At 47.3% G+C, this 18,740-nt stretch overlaps 2 protein-coding genes across 2 annotated transcripts; one reads left to right on the plus strand and one right to left on the minus strand.

The window, feature by feature from the left end:
• The first annotated feature begins 833 nt into the window (after nucleotides 1-833).
• Nucleotides 834-6,011, plus strand: GPR19 (G protein-coupled receptor 19). Its single transcript, XM_039354557.1, has 3 exons — nucleotides 834-968; nucleotides 1,764-1,934; nucleotides 4,608-6,011. The coding sequence occupies exons 2-3, from the start codon at nucleotides 1,894-1,896 to the stop codon at nucleotides 5,875-5,877; spliced, it is 1,311 nt and encodes a 436-aa protein (XP_039210491.1). The 5' UTR covers nucleotides 834-968; nucleotides 1,764-1,893; the 3' UTR covers nucleotides 5,878-6,011.
• A 1,400-nt stretch (nucleotides 6,012-7,411) lies between these two features.
• Nucleotides 7,412-15,723, minus strand: CREBL2 (cAMP responsive element binding protein like 2). The gene is made up of 4 exons (XM_039354573.1): nucleotides 15,574-15,723; nucleotides 14,056-14,253; nucleotides 11,936-12,083; nucleotides 7,412-9,328 (listed from the first exon to the last, which is right to left on the minus strand). Exons 1-4 carry the CDS (start codon nucleotides 15,586-15,588, stop codon nucleotides 9,324-9,326), a joined length of 366 nt encoding a protein of 121 aa, XP_039210507.1. The 5' UTR covers nucleotides 15,589-15,723; the 3' UTR covers nucleotides 7,412-9,323.
• Nucleotides 15,724-18,740: the final 3,017 nt, after the last annotated feature.

Genomic DNA, 18,740 nt, shown 5'->3' on the forward strand with positions numbered 1-18,740 from the left:
AATTCCTGAGCCAGCATGGCTCAGCTTGGAAACCTCTCCCTTTCCCCTCAGCACAGCTGGCTCAGGAATTCTGGGAGTTGAAGTCCACCAGTCATGAAGGAGCCATAGTCCCCCATGCTGGCTGAGCAATTCTGGGAGTTGAAGTCCACGAGTCATGAAGGGGCCATAGTTCCCCCATGCTGGCTCAGGAATTCTGGGAGTTGAAGTCCACCAGTCATGAGGGGGCCATAGTTCCCCCATGCTGGCACAGGAATTCTGGGAGTTGAAGTCCACCAGTCATGAGGGGGCCATAGTTCCCCCATGCTGGCTCAGGAATTCTGGGAGTTGAAGTCCACCAGTCATGAAGGGGCCATAGTTTCCCCCATGCTGGCTGAGCAATTCTGGGAGTTGAAGTCCACGAGTCATGAAGGGGCCATAGTTCCCCCATGCTGGCTCAGGAGTTCTAGGAGTTGAAGTCCACCAGTCATGAGGGGGCCATAGTTCCCCCATGCTGGCACAGGAATTCTGGGAGTTGAAGTCCACCAGTCATGAGGGGGCCATAGTTCCCCCATGCTAGCACAGGAATTCTGGGAGTTGAAGTCCATGAGTCATAAAAGAGCCAAGGTTCCCCACCCCTATTCTAGGTGGAGGCAAGGTATTAGCAAACAATTAAGAGTTTAACCTAGAAGCCTGTTGTTTTCCTGGATCTGGAGAAATGCCATTCCTGCTTCCCCCCTCCCTCCTTTCCTCTAACGATGATTATGGGGGGGCAGGGTGACGGGGGCTAAAGAAAACCGCCCTCTTCAACAATCCCTCGGCTCCATGGCAACCAGGACGTCAGCATGAGACGGCAGCTGGATGCCATCTAAGTCTCTCCTTCCTTGTGGTCGGAAGAGTTTGAGGCGAAAGAGATGGAGCCAGGCCGCCTGGGAGATGAGAGGCAGAGCCACGGCCGGGAGGGAGACGTTGCCCGTGGGGAGAGGGCAAAGGTAAGAGTGGCGAGGGGGTGTTTGAGATGAACAGAGTTCAGTTGGAGGGGGGCTGCCGTTCTTGGCTCAGAAGGGCCAGGCAAGAAGCAGTGCGTGGGAGCTCGTTAGAAAGGGATCCAACCTGGAACTAAGGAGGGATTTCCTGACAATAAAAACAATCAATCCGTGGAAAAGGTTGACTCCTGGAGTTGTGGTGCTCCATCACTGGAGACCTTCAAGATTGGACAGCCAGTGGTCTGGGAGGCAATACGGTCCCTTGCCTTGGATAGGGGGCTGGACTAGAAGACCTCAAAGGTCCCGTCCAGCCCTGTGAGTCTAGGATTCTATGAATCGCAGGTCTGCCCCGGGAAGGGGCTAATGGAGCCCCCCCAGGAGAAGCAACAGTTTGAGGTCCCTTAAGAATGGCCGTCCTTGGGCGAGTCTGCCGCTGTCCATGGTGCTGCAAGTCCCTCGTTTACCCACAGCCTGAATGGCTTTCAACGAGGCGGGGGTGGGCTGGTAAATCCCCCCCCCTCCGGTATTACAGGCAAGTTCCCCCTAAGAGCTGGGAATGTATGCAGATAAATTTGAGGGCTGGCTGTTGAGTGCAATGGGCTTTTTCTTGCATAGCAAGATTTTCCTTCCTTCCTTCCTTCCTTCTTTCTTTTCCTTCCTTCCTTCCTTTCCTTCCTTCCTTCCTTAATTTAGCTCTTGGGGAAGGAGCCACGTGACTCATTTCCCATGTGATCCGCTTTAGGAGTTTGCAAGGGGTGTCAGCACCGCGTTCTAACCAAAATCTCTTATTTCTTTTTCCAGGGCGAGAAGGAAGTGCAACATGTTTGACTTTCGTTTAACCCCCGGTGGGCCGACATCCAGATGCAGCGCAACGGTGAATTATTGGAACTGGTCTCCAAAATGAAATGGGCCCTTGCCACCAACATTCTCCATGGGGAACTTGGCTGAGTTTGGGATTATGCTTGGAAACAGGTAGGGGAGTCACTCTGCGTTCTTCCTCTTGGGAAGTGGGTGATTGGATCAGGGGAAACCGTTCAAAATTTAATTTTAATGTTCTTTTTCTTTGGACCTTGCTAGTGTGGCTACAGGATCGATGGTAGACATTTAAATAAAAAATGAAATCGGTTCAGCCATCTCACATCCTTTTAGCTACCAGTTATTCTTCTCATTAGAACAGCCAGTGAACCAGGTTCTTTCTGCATTATGTAGATGGTGAGGCTCTGTCTAGGTTTGTGGGTGTGCAGTTTGCAACTACAGGATCAAAACTGGCACATCAAGTATTTCTTGTGGCAAGTCTGGAAAGGAGATTTGTGCAAGAGGGTGGACACTAGTCAAGAAACACAATATTGACGTCAATGGACCAATAGTCTGGATTCATGCCGATATTCAGTACTGTGACTGCCTACCACTGAACATGATGGCATGGCGATCTCCAGGACTGAACACTCAACAGACAATTATTCCTAAATGTAAAAGCAGAAAGAGAAATAACTGAGGAATATGCACATTGAATTGAGACAAAATGAAAGAAAGCCACAAACCATGAAAGACAGTGGATGATAGAATAGAATAACAGAGTTGGAAGGGACCTTGGAGGTCATCTAGCCCAACCCCCTGCTCAGGCAGGAAACCCTATACCATTTCAGACAAATGGCTGTCCAGTCTCTTCTTAAAAACTTGCAGTGCTGGAGCATTCGCAACTTCTGGAGGCAGGTTGTTCCACTGGTTAATTGTTCTAACTGTCTGGAAATTTCTCCTTAGTTCCAGGTTGCTTCTCTCCTTGATCCATCCGTTGCTTCTCGTCCTGCCTTCAGGTGCTTTGGAGAAAAGTTTGACCCCCCCCCCTTCTTTGTGGCAGCCCCTCAAATATTAGAATGTTTGTACACCTAAGTATTGTAGACATGGGAATATTTCGATCCAATTTAATTCCTTTTCCATTTAAATTTCATAGAATCAAATGTATTTATTTATTTAATATGCTGCCCATCTTACAATCCAAAATGACCCTATTAAATAGTATAACTTCTTTATTAGTCTGATTTGATCTGATATGATATGATATGACTGATTTGATTCAAGGAGGCGTATACATATGCTGAGACTTTGTTTTAAGGCTGGTATTTAGTACATCACTAACTAAAAAAAAAAGATTCGCAATGTGTTTGGGGAAAACAATGCAATTAAAGCAAATGCCTTTATAGAGACTCAATGCCTGGAAAATACCCAGTGAAAAATTCTTGATACTATACATATTTAATATATGGAGTATGCAGCCATAAGGCTTTAATTGGGTTAGTTGATTTTTAAGAGGAACTCGGAAGGAAATTAAGGAAGGGAAAGACAGTCAGTGGTTAATGCACGAGGGAGAAGATATAGTTTGCCAATATCCCAGTCAGGGCTTCCTTGCTGCGCCCTGACTGGTCTTGTGTGCAGGAATGGGACTTGGGTCTGATCCAGAATGGAGCTGCAGCTGCCTTGATGGTAGTTCACAGAAGCAAAACAAAGCCTCCACATCCAGAGCAGAGGATAATTCACAGAAGAAAAAGCATTAACTTGGTATCTATGGCATCCTTGATGCTCTCTGATGACGTTACCTAGTTGGGTAATGAAACGTCTGCAAGAAATAGCTTGGGACAAAATGTCTTGTTGGGACAAAATGTCTTGTTCTGCTGTCTGTCCGTTTATGTTAGGACTGAATCGTGCATTTTTAGGTCCTTATTACATGACACATGCTGGGACTTAGTTCGAATGTCTCCTCACAAAAGGCAGTCGTGAAGCCCTTTCAGAAATTAACAAAAGAAACCAATTCTTTGTGCCAAAGAAATGCTTTTAAGGAAGCTAATTAAGCTTTCCTCTTAACAATTCACATCCTATTAACTGAAAATAAAGCCTAGTGCTAGGAATCAGGATTCATATCCCTAAATCAATGTATTGAAGACATACCTAATAACCAAAGAGACATTCAGTTAAATCCAATCAGCAGTATAAGAAGGCTGATAAGAATGGTATTGTTCTAAAGAAAGGAGATTTATCTCCATCCCTAAAAAGGAGATAAAATATTGCTAACCGGAATTACACAATTTTGAGGAATCACTATGGAAAGCAGGGGTCTTCAAACTCGGCCCTTTTATGACTCATGGACTACAACTCCCAGAATTCCTCAGCCAGCGTGCCTGACTGAGGAAATCTGGGAGTTGTCCATGAGTCATAAAAGGGCCGAGTTTGAAGACCCCTGATGTAAAGTGTATTCAATTCTGATTACAATAGAAGTTAGCAGCCCCTCTCCTGATAGAGAGGACAATTAACCAGTGGAACTGCTTGCCTCCAGAAGTTGTGGGTGCTTCATCACCGGAGGTTGTAAGGAGGGGTCGGAAAGCTATTTGTCTGGAACTGTAGAGGGTCTCCTGCTTGAGTGGTGGGTTGGACTAGAACAGGGGTCCTCAACCTTGGCAAGTTTAAGACTTGTGGACTTCAACTCCCAGAATTCCTCAGCCAGCAAAGTCTTAAAGTTGCCAAGGTTGAGGACCCCTGGACTAGAAGACCTCCAAGGCTCCTCCCAACTCTCATTCTGTCGTGAAGACAAAGTGATGATTGCTGCTATTCCTTTACTCCTGAAACAACTGATGGGCCTTTCTCTCCACACAGTCCTCTCGGGGAAAGACTGAGTATGCTGCTGTCCCAAGACATGGATCAGCACACTACTCCTCTCCTCACCCCAAGGTCAGGCCTCCTGCAACAAAGCCACCCTCAGGCAGAAACCTCAAGTCCTTTGGGAAGCCACGAGGCCACCACCTTGTCCAATGAACCGGGCTTGGAGAAAAACAGTTCAGCTTCACAATACGAGTTGATGCCTGGAGAAATTATCCTTGTCGGCTTGCTTTGGGGGGTGTTATGGTTCTTCTCCGTCTTCGGAAACTCCCTGGTTTGCCTGGTCATCTACAGGAGCAGGAGGACTCAGTCCACCACCAATTACTTCGTGGTCTCCATGGCCTGTGCAGATTTGCTGATCAGTATTGGGTGCACGCCGCTCGTGCTGCTCCAGTTGGCCTCCGATGGATGGACCTACGGGAGCGTGATGTGCAAGACCATCAGGTATTTTCAATATGTCACCCCTGGGGTCCAAATTTACGTCCTGCTTTCCATCTGCATCGACAGATTCTACACTATTGTCTACCCGCTGAGTTTCAAGGTGACGAGGGAAAAAGCCAAGAAAATGATTGCGGCTTCTTGGATCTTCAGTGCGGCCTTGATGTCTCCAGTGTTCATTTTGGGGGGCTTGGACAGGGACCGTCACTGCCGTTTTTTCCCTCCCCATTCTTGGGTGGGGGCTGTTTATAGTGTCATTCACGTAGTAGTAGCTTTCCTGATTCCATCGGTCCTCATCATTGTCTTTTACCAAAAAATCATCAAGCACATTTGGAAGATCGGGAGCGAGGGCAGAACGGTCCGGAGGACGATGAACGTGGTCCCTCGGACCAAGGTGAAAACCATCAAAATGTTCCTGATGTTAAATGCCCTCTTTCTCCTCTCGTGGCTCCCCTTTTACGCGGTTCAACTTTGGCACCCGTCCGAGACCGATCGTAGGAAAAGCGCGTTGGTTTTTTTGATGGCGACCTGGATATCATTTAGTTCCTCGGCCTTGAAGCCCATGTTGTACTCGGCGTATAATGCCAACTTCAGAAGGGGGGTAAGAGAGACTTTCTGTATGTCCGCCATGAAATGTTACCGGAGTAACGCCTACACCATCACAACCAGCTCCAAGATGGCCAAGAAAAATTACGTGGGGATCTCAGAATTCCCCAGCGCACCAAAAACGGTTTGCAAAGACACCATGTATGATTCTTTCAACAGAGACGCGAAAGAGAAAAAACTTGCCTGGCCTATTAATTCAAACCCACCAAACACATTTGTGTAATTAACGGCAGTCCTTTCGAAGGCTCTTCCGCCTAAACAAAGAGGCGAACGCTACCACTCCTTTGAACAGATGCCGTTGACACAAAGGATCTCCATATAATGGAGCAGGGAGAATAAATGTCTGTTTTTATTGAATCTGCTTCTTTTATATCCGACATTGCGTTGTTTTAAAGCTGCACACTTCTTTAGAATAATCGTTCCCCGTCAGGCAGCGACAATTCATTCTTGCTCTCTGCGTTTGAACTTGTTGAGCCAAACCTGACTGACCAATGAGTGTAGATCAGGCCGTTATGTAGAAAGGAAGGAACGAATCCAAGAGGAAGTTTGCGATGGATCGCTGCTTTTTCCACACCTGGAAACTGGGTTTATGTGTTCCAACAGTCCCTAGTTTCAGAAATCTTCCCCTGGTAAAGCATTGCGAGAGGCATACCAATAAGGATCTGGTTGCTGGATCGGTAGACATTAAATCTCAATGAAGAAGAGAATCATTTTATCCTGTCCTGTTATGACCCAGGTCGCCTAGGCCAGTGGTTCTCAACCTTTTTAATGCCGCGACCCCCCAACCAGTCATAAGTCGAGGACTACTCAACTGGTGCAGCACCGTTTGCAGAATGGGACTTTTGGCAGGCTCAGCAGGGCAGAGACAGCCTGGACAATTCCTATTGGCTTTTGAAAGCCAATAGAATTAGACTCTATTCAAGACAGTCTATTCTATTGGCTTTCAAAAGCCAATAGAATAAAAGGGAGTAGCACAGCTAAGGAAAAGGGGTGAAAAAATGGCGGACTGCGTTGTTTGGCGACCCCCGTGAAATTGGTCGTTCGATCCCAAATGGGGTCCCGACCCACAGGTGGAGAACCACTGGCCAAGGCAGAGGAAGGCTCCGAAAGAGCCCATTGCTGTTAGGTCCACAACAAATGACCCTACAACAGCTGATGAAGGTCCACCCTTTATGTTCTCGGTGCTGTAGGCTGGCTTAGGTTAAAAACGAGCGAGTCTTCAGTCTTCTCCTTTTCTGTAACCGTCAGCCCCACTTGCCTACTCCAGAGGCCCCGAAGAACAGCAAAAGAGAGAAATCTCTCTCAGACCTTCTGGAAATGCTAGAGCAGGGGTCCCCAACCTCCGGTCTGTAGACCGGTACCGGGCAGCAGCATGCCGGTAACCGGTCCACACAAACAAGCAAAGCCCCATCCGTGGGATGCAGACAGCACACAAAACCACACACTCTCCAGTCCACGGAAAAACCTCTTTCCACGGAACCGGTCCCTGGTGCCCAAAAGGTTGGGAGCCTCCGTGTTAGAGCACTGTTTTTCAACCTCAGCAATTTTAAGGTGTGTGGACTTCAACTCCCAGAAAGCCTCAGCCAGCAAAATGTGGTGGCTGGGGTTTTCTGGGAGTTGAAGTCCACATACCTTAAAGTGGCTAAGGCTGAGAAACCCTGGGATCGAGAGGATTAAAGCCTGCCTTTGCAAGCTAAGGCCAGCGTACCAGGGCCTTGGACTCCAAAACAGGTTTGCAAGGAAGAATTCACTGCTTCTTTAAGGTTTTGCAAATACTGCAATTTATTGTTTAATTCCTTTTAAGAGCTCGGTGGCTTGGCGCCATAGAAGGAAGAAAGTTGCACATTTTACCCACACGCCATACGATCGCTAGAAATCACAATCTTCATTAAACCTTCATTAAAACAGAAGTTTTGTTTTAATACATACAAAACTAAGTAGGTTCATGTTATTTTCTGCGCTATTGGGTCTGGGCGTTCCTGGCATGATGGTGACGTTCTTCTTTCAACCCTGCCCTCTGTCAGTAACCCTTTTAATAAAGGACAGCAAAGGCTTTATTACATCCACTTTAATACCAAAGAGTCTCACAATAAGGTAAGTATTTTATCCCCTGCAACAAAAATGCACACAGTGTTAGGCTGTAAGTTTCCAATTTTATTCCCTTTCCAAACACTCAACACTACAGGTACACCGTTCCCGTGGAACGGAAAGTATGAAGCATCCTGGATGCTACATCCATTTGCTAGCCTTTCTCCACAAATTCTCAGGTCCTTCCTACCCTTTCATGTCAAAAGTAGACAATGTGGTCTGTAACCAGGAGAGAAGGCAAGGTGGAGGAAATGGGCAAGCTACTTCTGTTCCCCTCTTTCTCTAGCCAGCTAGGTGGGGTATGTTCCTTATTAAACCTCTCCATGACTGCATTGAGCAAAAAAAGACAGAGAGAGAGACACACACAGAGAGAGAGAGAGAGAGAGAGCAAAGAGAGAGAAAGAGACTACAATGATTTTGACTCATCACTCCTATTAATAAGCAGTCTAAGCAAAGATGCAATCATGCAGGTTTAGAAAATATAAACGAACCACGACACTGAAGAGTTATTTCACTGCTGCTCATATGATTATCTAGTGAGGAAGTCTTGAATTTAGTACTGAACTTAATTCAAATAGTCAACTCGATCCACAGTGGGCGTGCCTGGCTGAGGAATTCTGGGACTTGAAGTCCACAAGTCATAAAAGGGCCAGGTTTGAAGACTCCTGATCTAAACCAAACTGCAGGTAGAGCACCCTCTCTTAAAGAACATAATCTTAAAACTGAGATGACCTGGGAGTCAAGGATTTCACAATTCACAAGTAGAACCTAAACTTCACTAATTCAGAAACAACAGAAGGAGGAAAAGGGGAAGGTGACATACTGGACACCTACAGCAAGATATATCAGCATGCGTTACATCAGTATTTTTCAACCTTGACCACTTAAGGTCTGTGGACTTCAACTACCAGAATCCACATCAATGGCCGTGCTGGTTGGGGAATTCTGGGAGTTGAAGTCCAAGGATCTTAAAATGGCCCAGTTTGAAAAACACTCCACTATATCTCTACCTCTCTCTAATGCAAAACAGACCATCCCATGAATAATAAACTCTACTTTTCTATCTGTATAGTATTTTCCTTAAATAAACACTAAATATAGTTAATGATGAAAACAAAATCGAAAGCATAATTATAGGCCTTAACACAACAAAGGGGAGTTTGGTGGCCCAATCCCTGGGGGGGGGGGGGAAAGGCCTTCCCCTTTTTCTCAGCCAGTTCTACCCACAAAAACAACCCCAGAGCATCTAATACATTTTGGAATAGACTCGAGGCAGGTATAATCTTGGGCCTTTCTTTCTTGGCTTCGGTCAGATATTCCCGCAGACACAGGAATATTGTTTTATTAAATAAAAACGGATTAAGATGATTTACTTCTGCCCTCTTGCTGTTCGGGTCATTCTGAAAGTCAGCTCAAACTCCAACTACGGTGCGGCTGAATTGTTGACGCCGTTGAACTGTTGATAGGACCAAGGATACTCAACTTCACATGAAGTCCATAGATTACTGATTTTTTTTTTAAAAAAACAACAGATCATCTTGTTTTTTTGAAATATGGGCTTCACGCTGCTTGGTCTGACCTTCACCCTACAAGGAAAAAAAACGAGTTTTATGTTAGAGTTTCATGTGGTCAACCCCCAATTCTGCAAGCAGGGTTGTTTTTTATTGATTTATGGCCAACTAAAATAGGTACAATCCTTGCCCAAGAATCCCCACGTGGGCTGGAAGGAAGAGGCAAGAGATGGAGCACAGCATAAACTTGGTGGCACGTCAGTTTTTGTTCAGGGCCCACCCCAGGTGCAGATCCAGCTGAAGGTGACATTAGAAGGAAGCAGCATCAGGGATGTTGCTCCTGGGGTGCCTGGCGGCGAGCAAAGCTCAGGGCCTCGGACTTCTGGGCAAGGGCAAAGGCCAGAGAGGGTCTCCCTGTATCTCCCCTGTTCTATGTTTAAGGATTAAAACGAGTAAGCTGCATTGCACTCTTCCAAATAATATGACCTCTTACGGCAGTGTTTCTCAACCTTGACCATTTTAAGGCATGTGGACTTCAACTCCCATTGCTGGCTGTGGAATTCTGGGAGTTGAAGTCCACATGCCTTAAAATGGTCAAGGTTGAGAAACACTGTCTTACGGACAAATGCATGCAGCTTTATTCCAGCAGGGCTACACGCAACTTTTACAAAATATCGATGGGTATTGCTTAAGGTTCCAAGGCTGGTGCCGTGATTGAGAACTCAAAAAAAAAAAAACCTTGGCAAAGAGAGATAATTTCCGTGCGCAGTATCGCTGTCAAGAAAACGGCCTGGACATATCCACAAACTCCCCAGGACCCAAGCTGGATTTGTTCAATAGTCTAGCAGGAGATCTACAACCATCGTGTGAAAAGCTTGGAACAAGGAACATGCAGATTGCCCCCAGGTAATCAGGGCAGGTGGGGGAAAGATCTGTTTTGAGAGCCCAGCAGGTGGTCCCCAACTTACAATCACTTGTCAGTGACCGTCTGAAGTTACAACGGCACACACAAAAAGGGGACTTATGTTTTGTTACACTTATGACCGATATAGCATCTCTATGGTCACATGATCAAAATCCAGAATACTTGGCGACTGGCTTGTATCAAAAGTGCTTTTTCAAAAGGCAGCTAGACTGGGTTTTTTTTTCTCCTTGAGGAAGACATTTCACTTATCATCTAAGAAGCTCCATCGGTTCTGGCAGGATGGTGGGGGCGATGAAAGGGTTAGTTCTGACAGGGGTTTTTTTTGGGGGGGGGGGGGAAGGTTGGAAAGATTGCATTTCTTTGCAGTCACCTGGCTATTCGTACTCTCCCTGAGAGCCCTTGAGGCCACAGGCAGGTTTATTTGTGTCCATCTTGTCAGAACAAGAAAAAAGTAGAAAAAATAGTCCAATTGCCCTTTGGGAAAAAAAAAGGTCTGAGACAGCTGTGATCTGGGTGACAGAGAATCTCCATAGGCCTGTCCTTACGACGGTCGCAGCTTCCCAGGGTCTCTTTTTGTGACCTTCTGACAGAAAAAGCCAATGGGGAAGACAGACTCAATTAACAAGGGTGTTACTAACTGGACAACTGCAGTGGTTCACTTAACAACTGCGAGTAAAAGTCATAAAAACCTCACTTAAGAATCGTGTTGCTTTGTAAAGGAGATTTTTAAGCTCAACTGCGGTCTACCCATATAGAAACGGGATCTGCCTCTCTCAGCCCACCTGGAAAAAATGGGATCGCTATGGCCAGAGCAGATCCAGAAACACCAGAAACCCAAATGGGAGGGTAAGTTTCAAGAAGAGGAACTCTGCACGGAGCAGCAGGCCTGGCAAGGTGCCACCCAAAGGGGGGGGGGGGTCTGGCTTTGGCACATCCTCAGCCCAACTGACCCCATTCCAGACGTGCAAGAACTAAAACAGAAAATAGCTTGTTGTTCTCGGCCACTTTGAAGAGGTGTGAACTTCAGCTCCACAATCCCACCCACCTTAAAAGTGGCCAGGGTTGAAAAACACGGATCTTGGCCCAAGGAACTTAGGTTGCAGTGCCGGCTATTGTGGCACCCATGGCAAAGAGAAACACCGATAGCAACAGCAACGTTTCCCATTTCCAAAAGTCCTCAACTTTGGACCATAATGGAACCACTGGGACATAGGGGAGTCATAAGGAAGCCGAAGCAGGCAGCCTTTTTTTACAGCCAACATAAAGCAAACACGGTGGTCGTAAAGCGTGCCAATTCTTATGGGTGTTTTTTTTTTCTTCTTCTGGAACTCGTTCAAAAAGGCTGGAAACCAGCAAAAGCTGTCCTAGATCGTGGCCACGTGCCTGGAGAAAGCTGCAACCAGCTGTAAAAAAGGGAGCCAGCAGCCAAGCACTCAAAATATGTGACTGTGGGGGCGTGGAGAGTCCCCGAATTCCAGAACTGGGTCATAAGTATCTTTTGGAGGGGGGGCTGGATGATGAGTAGAAAGGTCTACTGGTACTCAAGACCACCAAGAAGGTCTGGGAAGAGCTTCAACATAGCCAGACCACTGATCCAATCAGCCTTTCTCCTTTGACCACAGCTGGATGGCAGCCACAGGTCAAGCGTCTCCGAGGAACCAGATTGCGACAAGTTTTTCTTCTTTTTCTTTTTGGCCCCCCGCCCGCCTCTGTCCAGGGCCGTAACGAAGTGAAGAATTGCGTAAAGTGGAACTTACAGGAACCGTGGCTGTTGGCATCGCTCTTTAGGGCCTTGGCCATCTTGCCTACATTCTGCTGAGGCCTGCTTTGCTCTTCTCCGCTCAAGAGCGCTTTAATCTCAGAGGGGATTTTGCCCTGATCCATCGCCAGGCACCACTGCTTGTACTGGAAGAGAAAGACGTGGCACAAAACAAACATTCAGTCGTATGCCGAGGTTTTAGAACAGCCATCCTCGACCCTTTCTGGCTTGGTCAGTGGTTCTCAACCTTTTTAATGCCATGACCCCCAACCGGTCGTAAGTCGAGGACTACTCAACCGGTCGTAAGTCGAGGACTACTCAACTGGTGCAGCACCGTTTGCAGAATGGGACTTTTGGCGGGCTAAGCAGGGCAGAGACAGCCTGGACAATTCCTATTGGCTTTTGAAAGCCAATAGAATTAGACTCTATTCAAGAGAGTCTATTCTATTGGCTTTCAAAAGCCAATAGAATAAAAGGGAGTAGCACAGCTAAGGAAAAGGGGGGGAAAATGGCAGATTGCGTTGTTTGGCGACCTCCCGTGAAATGGTCGTTCGACCCAAATGGGGTCCCGACCCACAGGTTGAGAACCGCTGGGCTTGGTGGACCTGCAAGGGAGGAGGGAGAAGGAATGGCTACCACTTGTGTGTGCGCACACCTCCATTTGCGCGAGCGGTTGGCACATGCGTCTGCCACTCGCACAAATGGAATTGCACACACGCATGCACTGGCCCGCTGCTTGTGCAGGGGGAACTGTGTGCGTGCGCACTCCATCGCTTCTGCAGCCCGGTTCTGAACAAGCCACAGCCCGGTAGTGAGTTACAAACCGGGGGGGGGGGTTGGGGACCCCTGAGTTAGAGAAACTCTGGCTTCCTTCTTCCCCCCCCCCCCATTCCTTACTGTGGTCTGGATCAGAGGCCCCCAACCTTTTGGGCACCAGGGACCGGTTCCGTGGAGAGAGGTTTTTCCGTGGACCAGAGGGTGTGTGGTTTTGTGTGCTGCCTGCATCCCACGGATGGGGCTTTGCTTCTTCGTGCGGCCCAGTTGCTGGCATGCCACGGACCGGTACTGGTCCACGGACTGGAGGTTGGGGACCCCTGCTTTAGAATTTTGAGGTTCCCAGGATCATAGAAGGCATTTATTGATCCTTTGTTATAAGCTTGGAATAAATTGTAAATCCAGGTTTCGGCATTCTGCACCACTTCATGAGCTATCAGAGCAAGACTCCACCAAGGACTCCACATCCTGCAAAGTTATGTGCTCTTCTTTGAAGCAAGCAGCAGGAACAAGGCAACAGATGCGAGAGTGTAAATGTTGAACAAGCACCTATGTAAAAATGTATGAAGATCTGCACAGTGCCTGCCTGACGCCGCATTCTGCTTTTTTCTGACACGGAATATCAGCTACTGTCATCCAGGACCTTTAAAGGTCAAAGCCAACACAATCGGCAAATCACGGCTTTCATTTATCTTTAATTTTCAAGAAGCCCCATTCAGCTTTTTGAGAAACTGTCCTCATGGCCATTCACACAGTAAACATGCAGAGTAACAACAAACTAAAACTTCTGCCCTAGTTCTCACGTGTTCTTCCTTGAGCAGGCTTCCTCAGCCATGAAAGCCTTGGAGACAAAAATGGGTTTCAGCAGCTTCCCATTTTCAAGATGTCCCAACAACAACAACTGTTGGAAGCGCTGGCCACGGGACCCACCGGATGCACCGCAAGTGGAGCTGCCCAGGTCCGGGCCCAGGGAACAAGAAGGCCGGGCTGATGCCTCTTCCCCCCAGGCTATTAGTGGCTCCAGCTGCCTGACCCTTGAGTCCAAAATGCTAGGAGTCCATCTAGACCTCTACAACTGTGTGTGTTGTTGCCTATGATCACACTGCATGGGAAGCAGAGAAAGTTTGCTAGTGTAACACCTGGTAGAATCTCTGTTTAGGGAAGTCAACTGGGTTGTGGGTAACCAAGTGCCAAGCGATGCAAGAAGAATGAGGAATTTGAACTACCCCAACATTAACTAGGAATCAAACTCCGTGGCGACCAATTGCACCTCAGCGAGAAAACTCAGGAACTTTAAAAAAAAACTTCTGGGAAAGGGAAAAGGAAAAAGGAAGAGGCGATTACCATTTCCAGTTCTTCTCTAAGAGCACAAATGGCTCTTTCGCGGCTTGAAACCAGCTCTTCCAGATATTGATACCTCAGTTTCTTCCTCGCTCGGCATTCCCTTGCGCTCTGCCGGCTTCTCTCGAGTTTGGCTTTCAAATCTATTTTAGCTGGCTTACGGCCCCGTTTGCCCGGTTTCTTCACTTTTCCACCAGCTACCTGGAAGAAAAAAAAAAGGTAACAAAATCTGTCAGGAAGTCCACAGACAGGTTCTCTGGAACGACTGCTATGAAACAAACAAACAAACTGGGCATTAGAAACCAACTGGGAGGGAGACAGATTTGAGAAGTCCAGCGACAAGCCAACCTTGCGGGAAACATGAACCTTTTATTCCAATTTAATCTAGACCAGCCTTTCTCAATCTCAGCAACATTATGTCGACTTGGATTCCCGGAATTCCCTAGCCGACTGAGGAAGTTGCCGAGATCATCATCATCTTCCATCCTGCAACGATATCTGTAATACCATCAAACATCCACATCTGCCTATCCTAGGTCCTTGGGAAGGACTCGATAGGTAGACAAAAATGCCAAATCCAGTCTGAACATCTGGCTGACTGTGCGATGATTATTAATAATAATAATAGTAGTAGTAGTAGTAATAGTAGTAGTAAGCGCCTTGGGTGCAATCCCAAAACAACTGGAGCACCACTTGAACACCATCATCGGCATAGTCAATTGCAAAAGGCAGCCTTACTAGGAACTGCTTCCATCCTGCGACGATATCTATAATACCATCCAACATCCACATCTGCCTATCCCAGGTCCTGGGTAAGGACTCGTTAGGTAGACAAAATGCCAAATCCAGTCTGAACATCTGGCTGACTTTTTCCATGATCAAAATAGTGATGATGTTGATGTTGGAAGGGACTGAGATTGAGTCCCTGAGATTGAAAAACACTGGTCTAAACCAAGACCCTAATTTAAAAAAAAAAAAAAAAAATCTGCCTCTGTTGTTTGAAACGTTGAAGATCCTGACTATCTCCTGACTCGTCTGGAGGGAATATTTATCCATTTTAAAAGCAGGGAACGGATTCCTCCCTGCAGATCCGGGGGGGGGGGGCGGAGAATGGCAGAAGAAAGGCCCAAAGGCTTCTGCTTAGCACACACAGTCGCTCCTTCCTTCCGGGCGAAAAGTCCCCAGGGCTGGTTGGAGAAGAGCCCGTCAGCTGTTCCCGCCCTTTTAATCCGTGGACGAGGCACCACCAAGAAATCCCCGGGCTGCTGACGGAGAGGAGGCGGCCAGCTGGCCCTTCCCTTTGCTTCTTTATTTGGGAAAACTTGATGTCCTAAATCCCTTTGCCCGGCGAAGGCCCAAAGCCGGTCAAAACCGAGGCAAGGAGCGCCCGGAGACGATTCGGATGGGAGACCACTAAGAAATCCCAGGTCCAAAGCAACCCGGAAGAAGGCGGCAAAACTTCGGAAGCCCCCCCCCCCCACTCCACTCCTCCCACCCGGCAGCCCCTCGAACCCCGCTCACTCTGCTCTCGTCCATCAGGCCGCTGGGAGGGTCTCCACCACCGCCGCCGCCGCCGCCTAATCTGGATCCGGGCGTAGAGGGGAGCCGCGCGGGCCCTCCATGGCAGGCCGCCGGCTGCTTCCCGTCTCCTTCCGGCCTGGAGGTGTCCCCGGAGCATCTCGGGAAGTGTAGTTCCGGCCCCGCCCCTCCTCAGCCAGAAAGAGAGGGCGCTTCCGGCAACGGACTACAACTCTCAGCAAGCAGCGTGGATGACGTAGATATCTGAGGCCGCGGAGGGCTTCCCGACGAAAGGAGTCCGTGAAAGGAGAGCGACGGACCGTAGACTCACGAGTACGGGACCATAGATCTAGGACAGGTTAGAGTGACACAAGAAAAAAAATCAATAAAGGAGAATATTCGTAGCTCAAGGTTGGCGTGTGTGTGTGTGTGTGTGGCGTGTGTGTGTGTGTGTGTGTTTGTGTGTGTCTGTCTGTCTGTCTGTGTTGGGGTGCTTGGCGCTCCCTGAGTTAGTTTGCTAGCCCTGATTATGTTAGCTAGTTTGGGTCATGAAACGTCTGCAGGAAAACCCAAAGGTGCTTCTTTCAGGAGGCAACTAGGCTTTCTTCTTTTTCTTTGAAGACGTTTCGCTTCTCATCCAAGAAGCTTCTTCAACTCTGATTGGATGGTGGAGAATGGAAGGATTTATACTCCTGCAGACAGCTGGTCGTTTGCCTTCTTTTAGCTAATGAAAAAGCATCTTTGGGATAACTATGAGCTGGATGACTGAGAATCTCCATAGACGTCTGCAAGAAAACAAGCAAGCTCAGAGAGCATCAAGGAACCCACAGTCCTCCTCCTCCATCATTCCATAAACCCCACTCCCTTGTAGCACTGATGATGTTACCTAGTTGGGTAATGAAACTTCTGCAAGAAAACAAGCAAGCTCAGAGAGCATCAAGGACCGCACAGTCTTCCTCTTCCATCATTCCACAAACCCCACTCTCTTCTAACAGTAATGATGTTACCTAGTCTGGGTCATGAAACGTCTGAAAGAAGACAAGCAAGCTCAGAGAGCACCCAAGGGCCCCTCACAAGAAAACCATTTGCCTGCAGTTCCAAAGATTGATGGAGCAATCTGGTCTAGGATAAGCGGCTCTCAGCTCACTGCTCTAAAAGAGAGCAGAAGGAGCCCAGCAGCCGTTTATTAGATGCATGCATTTCCTCTAGGAAGAGTGTGGAAACTGTGTAGAGCTGCAACCATCCGATGGCCACTAGAGGGCAGCCAAAATATGCCCATCATGGTACCTGATGCTGCCCTCTGGTGGATGTCGGGATGGTTGCAGCTCAGAGAGTGTCTATCTATTGCAGCATGGAGTCGGAGTCTTAACCCCAACCTGTTCTTGGCAGTTAAAGAAAATTATGGGGATATCCTTGAGGAGTGTCCCCAGAAAAAGTCCAGATGGGGCTGGAATTCTGCAAGCAAAGTCTCGTCTCTTTTTATGTGTGTTGCAGGAGAAATTTAGAAGGAATAGGGCTTGGATCACAGAAATGCCATCTGGGTGTTTCAAAGCCAGTTCTGGAGCCAAACCCTTCAGAGTCAAATTAATTTAGGAGTGTTAACCAGGGCTTTTTCTGAAGATTCTGCATTGGCATAAGGTATGGCCCAACTCCCAATCTTCCTTATCCTGTTGCATCTTGGAGGACTTTATATCTTTCTGCCATTGCTTAAATGCTACAGCGGTTGTTCTAGACCCAGGTGTTCTAGACAGTCCAGTCAATTTTATAACAGTGATTCTCTCCAACAGTAACAACTGTGGGCTCTCTCATTTTAACATCTCTTTAAACCTCTGTTCTCCTGAACAAAAAGGCAGGCAGCTTTGGTCAGCTAGAATGGGCATTATTAATTCATAGTAATTAATTCATTAATTTTTAAATATATATAATGAAAGCTTTAGATCCTCTGAGTGGTGCAGGAAAGCTATGTTCAGTAACATGTTGGTACAGCCAACATTTTCAATCTCTTTTTTTGTATTTTACTGAGGTCAAAATGCAATGTTTTAACCTTTATTTGAGAGAGAGAGAGAGAAAGAGAGAGAGGAGGAGAGAGAGAGAGAGAGTGGGTGAGCACCCAATTGATGGCTATGATATTGAACCACTTAAAAAACTGCTGCTGGGACATCACTGCTTTGATGCAAAGACACAGCCACATCCTATCTGGGGGTTTATGACTTCATTGTCCAATATCTTGATGTGTCATGTATCTTCATCTGGGAGAACCTGGACCCTTTGTAAAGATAACTTCACAACCATGAGGAACTTAGGAGCTGAGCATTGGGTGTAAGGACACATGAAGGGGAGTGGACAATTGAGAAAACTCAATGCTATGGCTGAATTTAACAATAAAACGGAGCCCTGAAACGTGTAGCTTTCACAGTCCTGTAGAAGCAGCAGAACTCAAACTATACGGAATGACTGCCTACAATTATGGCGATCACAGAAGTGCAGTGAGCCATGTGCAGTTCTGTACATTGGGGAAACGAAACAACTTCATAATTGTATGGCACAACATAGGAGAACAAACCCATCAGGACCAGAGTCAGCAGTCCATCAGCATTAAAAACAGAGGCCCCCAATCTTTTGGGCACCAGGGACTGGTTCCGTGGAGAGAGGTTTTTCCACAGACCAGAGAGTGTGTGGTTTTGTGTGCTGCCTGCATCTCGTGGATGGAGCTTTCCTTGTTTGTGTGGACCGGTTGATGGCATGCCGCAGCCTGTAACTGGTCCACAGACCAGGGTTTGGGGAACCTGATTTAAAAGACAAAGGCCGCTCTTTTGAAGATAGCAAAGTCCACATTTTGGACAGAGAGGACCGTTGGTTTGAAAGAGGGGTCAAAGAGGCCATCTAGGTCAAAATTAAACAGCTCTCTCTCTCAGTAGAGGGGGAGGGATACAACATGATCTATCTCAAGTCTACATGTCAATCTTTTCAATAGTTCCAAGAAGGCTCCACAACCCATTTGCACCACTCAGGAGGCCTTCAGGACCCAGATAAATCTCCAAGTGGCCTCAACGACTCTCTAAAAGAATGCAAGGAGCATAAATCCTTCCATTCCCCACCATCCAATCAGAGCTGAAGAAGCTTCTTGGATGAGAAGTGAAACGTCTTCAAAGGAAAAACAAGAAAGTCCA

Source organism: Crotalus tigris, unplaced genomic scaffold (assembly GCF_016545835.1).
Source record: "Crotalus tigris isolate CLP2741 ecotype Arizona unplaced genomic scaffold, ASM1654583v1 scf7180000018563.1161478300:1536566, whole genome shotgun sequence".
In the NCBI taxonomy this organism is placed as follows: Eukaryota; Metazoa; Chordata; class Lepidosauria; order Squamata; family Viperidae; genus Crotalus; species Crotalus tigris.